Source organism: Eulemur rufifrons, chromosome 4 (assembly GCF_041146395.1).
Source record: "Eulemur rufifrons isolate Redbay chromosome 4, OSU_ERuf_1, whole genome shotgun sequence".
NCBI lineage: Eukaryota > Metazoa > Chordata > Mammalia > Primates > Lemuridae > Eulemur > Eulemur rufifrons.
In genome coordinates this window covers 4,953,986-4,955,751 of record NC_090986.1, presented here as the reverse complement: position 1 = coordinate 4,955,751, position 1,766 = coordinate 4,953,986, and the positions used below count along the sequence as shown (strand labels likewise).

General features: G+C 43.5%; 1 protein-coding gene across 1 annotated transcript; it reads left to right on the top strand.

Moving 5' to 3' along the window:
• The first annotated feature begins 461 nt into the window (after nucleotides 1–461).
• LOC138382924 (olfactory receptor 2G2-like) lies at nucleotides 462–1,415 on the top strand. The gene has a single exon (XM_069467535.1). It carries the CDS (start codon nucleotides 462–464, stop codon nucleotides 1,413–1,415), a length of 954 nt encoding a protein of 317 aa, XP_069323636.1.
• The last annotated feature ends 351 nt before the right edge of the window (nucleotides 1,416–1,766 follow it).

The following is a 1,766-nucleotide window of genomic DNA, read 5'->3' as shown; positions in this document are numbered from 1 at the left end:
ATTTCCACACTTTGGGGATGATGAAAAATGCTTTTTCTCCCTTAATTGAAAATTGCTGAAATAAAACCTCAGGTTTCGGTCTTTAGTTAGAATTATCTGAATTTCCCCCTTTCTATAACTAGAAAGACATTACTATTATGTAAAGGAGTAAATTTGGTTCAGTGGAAAGGATGGTCTAACTTATTTCCTACAAAAGATGATGGTATGTCTCGATCCGTCTGTTCTTCTCTGCTTTGGAGAGCATCAGAGGACAGCTGAGACATTAAGAGGATGTGTTTGCGTTTACTTAGAGTGCGTTCATTAGGAAGATAAATAGGTCTAAGTCACCAGCTGTAAAGACATGGCTTGTAAGCACTTGACATGCAATACTTTGGGAGGTGGTAACGCTGTCACTCATTTGACCTCACGTGTTGTGTCATCTTTCTCAGCTATGCCTCAGCCTTCGGGAACATACTTTGCATATGAGGATGGTGAGGAGTACCAATGACAGCAACCTAACAGGTTTCATCCTGTTAGGCTTTTCTGATCATCCTCAGTTACAGAAGGTTCTATTTGTGGTCATATTGATCCTGTATTTACTAACTCTTTTGGGGAACACCACCATCATTCTGGTGTCTCGTCTGGAACCCAAGCTTCACACGCCAATGTATTTCTTTCTTTCCCATCTCTCCTTCCTGGACCTGTGCTTCACCAGCAGTGTTATTCCCCAGCTCCTGGTAAACCTGTGGGATCCCATGAAAACCATCACCTATGGTGGCTGTGTGGTTCAGCTCTACGTCTCCCTTGCTCTGGGATCCACCGAGTGTGTCCTCCTGGCTGTGATGGCCTATGATCGCTATGTGGCCGTCTGCCGTCCTCTACATTATGCCTTTGTCATGCATCCTCGGCTCTGTCACACCCTGGCCTCTACGGCATGGCTCAGTGGCGTGACCACCACCCTGGTACAGTCCACTCTCACCCTGCAGCTGCCCTTCTGTGGGCATCGCCAAGTGGATCATTTCATCTGTGAGGTCCCTGTGCTCATCCAGTTGGCTTGTGTGGACACCACGTTCAACCAGGCAGAGCTCTTTGTGGCTAGTGTCCTATTCCTGGTGCTGCCTCTGTCACTCATCCTGATTTCTTATGGGTACATTGCCCAAGCCATTCTGAGGATCGAGTCAGTCTTTGGACGACGAAAAGCATTTGGGACCTGCTCCTCTCACCTGGTGGTCGTCATCGTCTTCTATGGAACCGTCATCTTCATGTACCTGCAGCCAGCCAAGAGTAGATCCAAGGACCAGGGGAAGTTTGTTTCCCTCTTTTACACCGTGGTGACCCCTATGCTTAACCCTCTTATTTATACCCTGAGAAATAAGGATGTTAAAGGGGCACTAAAGAAAATTCTAGGGAAGATTCTGCGAGTAAACTTTACATGATTATAAAAACATTTTTTAAAAGTGACACTGTGATAACCATCTTTTTGTGGCAAAAAATAACATCTTTCCATAGGAGCCTTTTGGGGTCATTTCCACCCATTTTGTTTTGGGTAAATACACAATATTTTGCATCATGTAAGATACCATGGAATATGTGTCTATAAACATATACGGAGTATATGTCTATAAAGTCCCAACTTTGCCATTGTCTAGTAATTGTATAAAGTGAGTATTTTAGTCAATCTATGCTTCAGTGTCTTTTCTACTGAATGTATTATTTATGTGGTACACATGGAACAACTTTTAAAAATGCTTTACCAGATAAGACAAATGTGGGAATATTCAAGAAGT

Coding starts and splice junctions, on each gene's coding strand:
- LOC138382924 (XM_069467535.1), top strand. CDS start 462: ATGAGGATGGTGAGGAGTACCAATGACAGCAACCTAACAGGTTTCATC.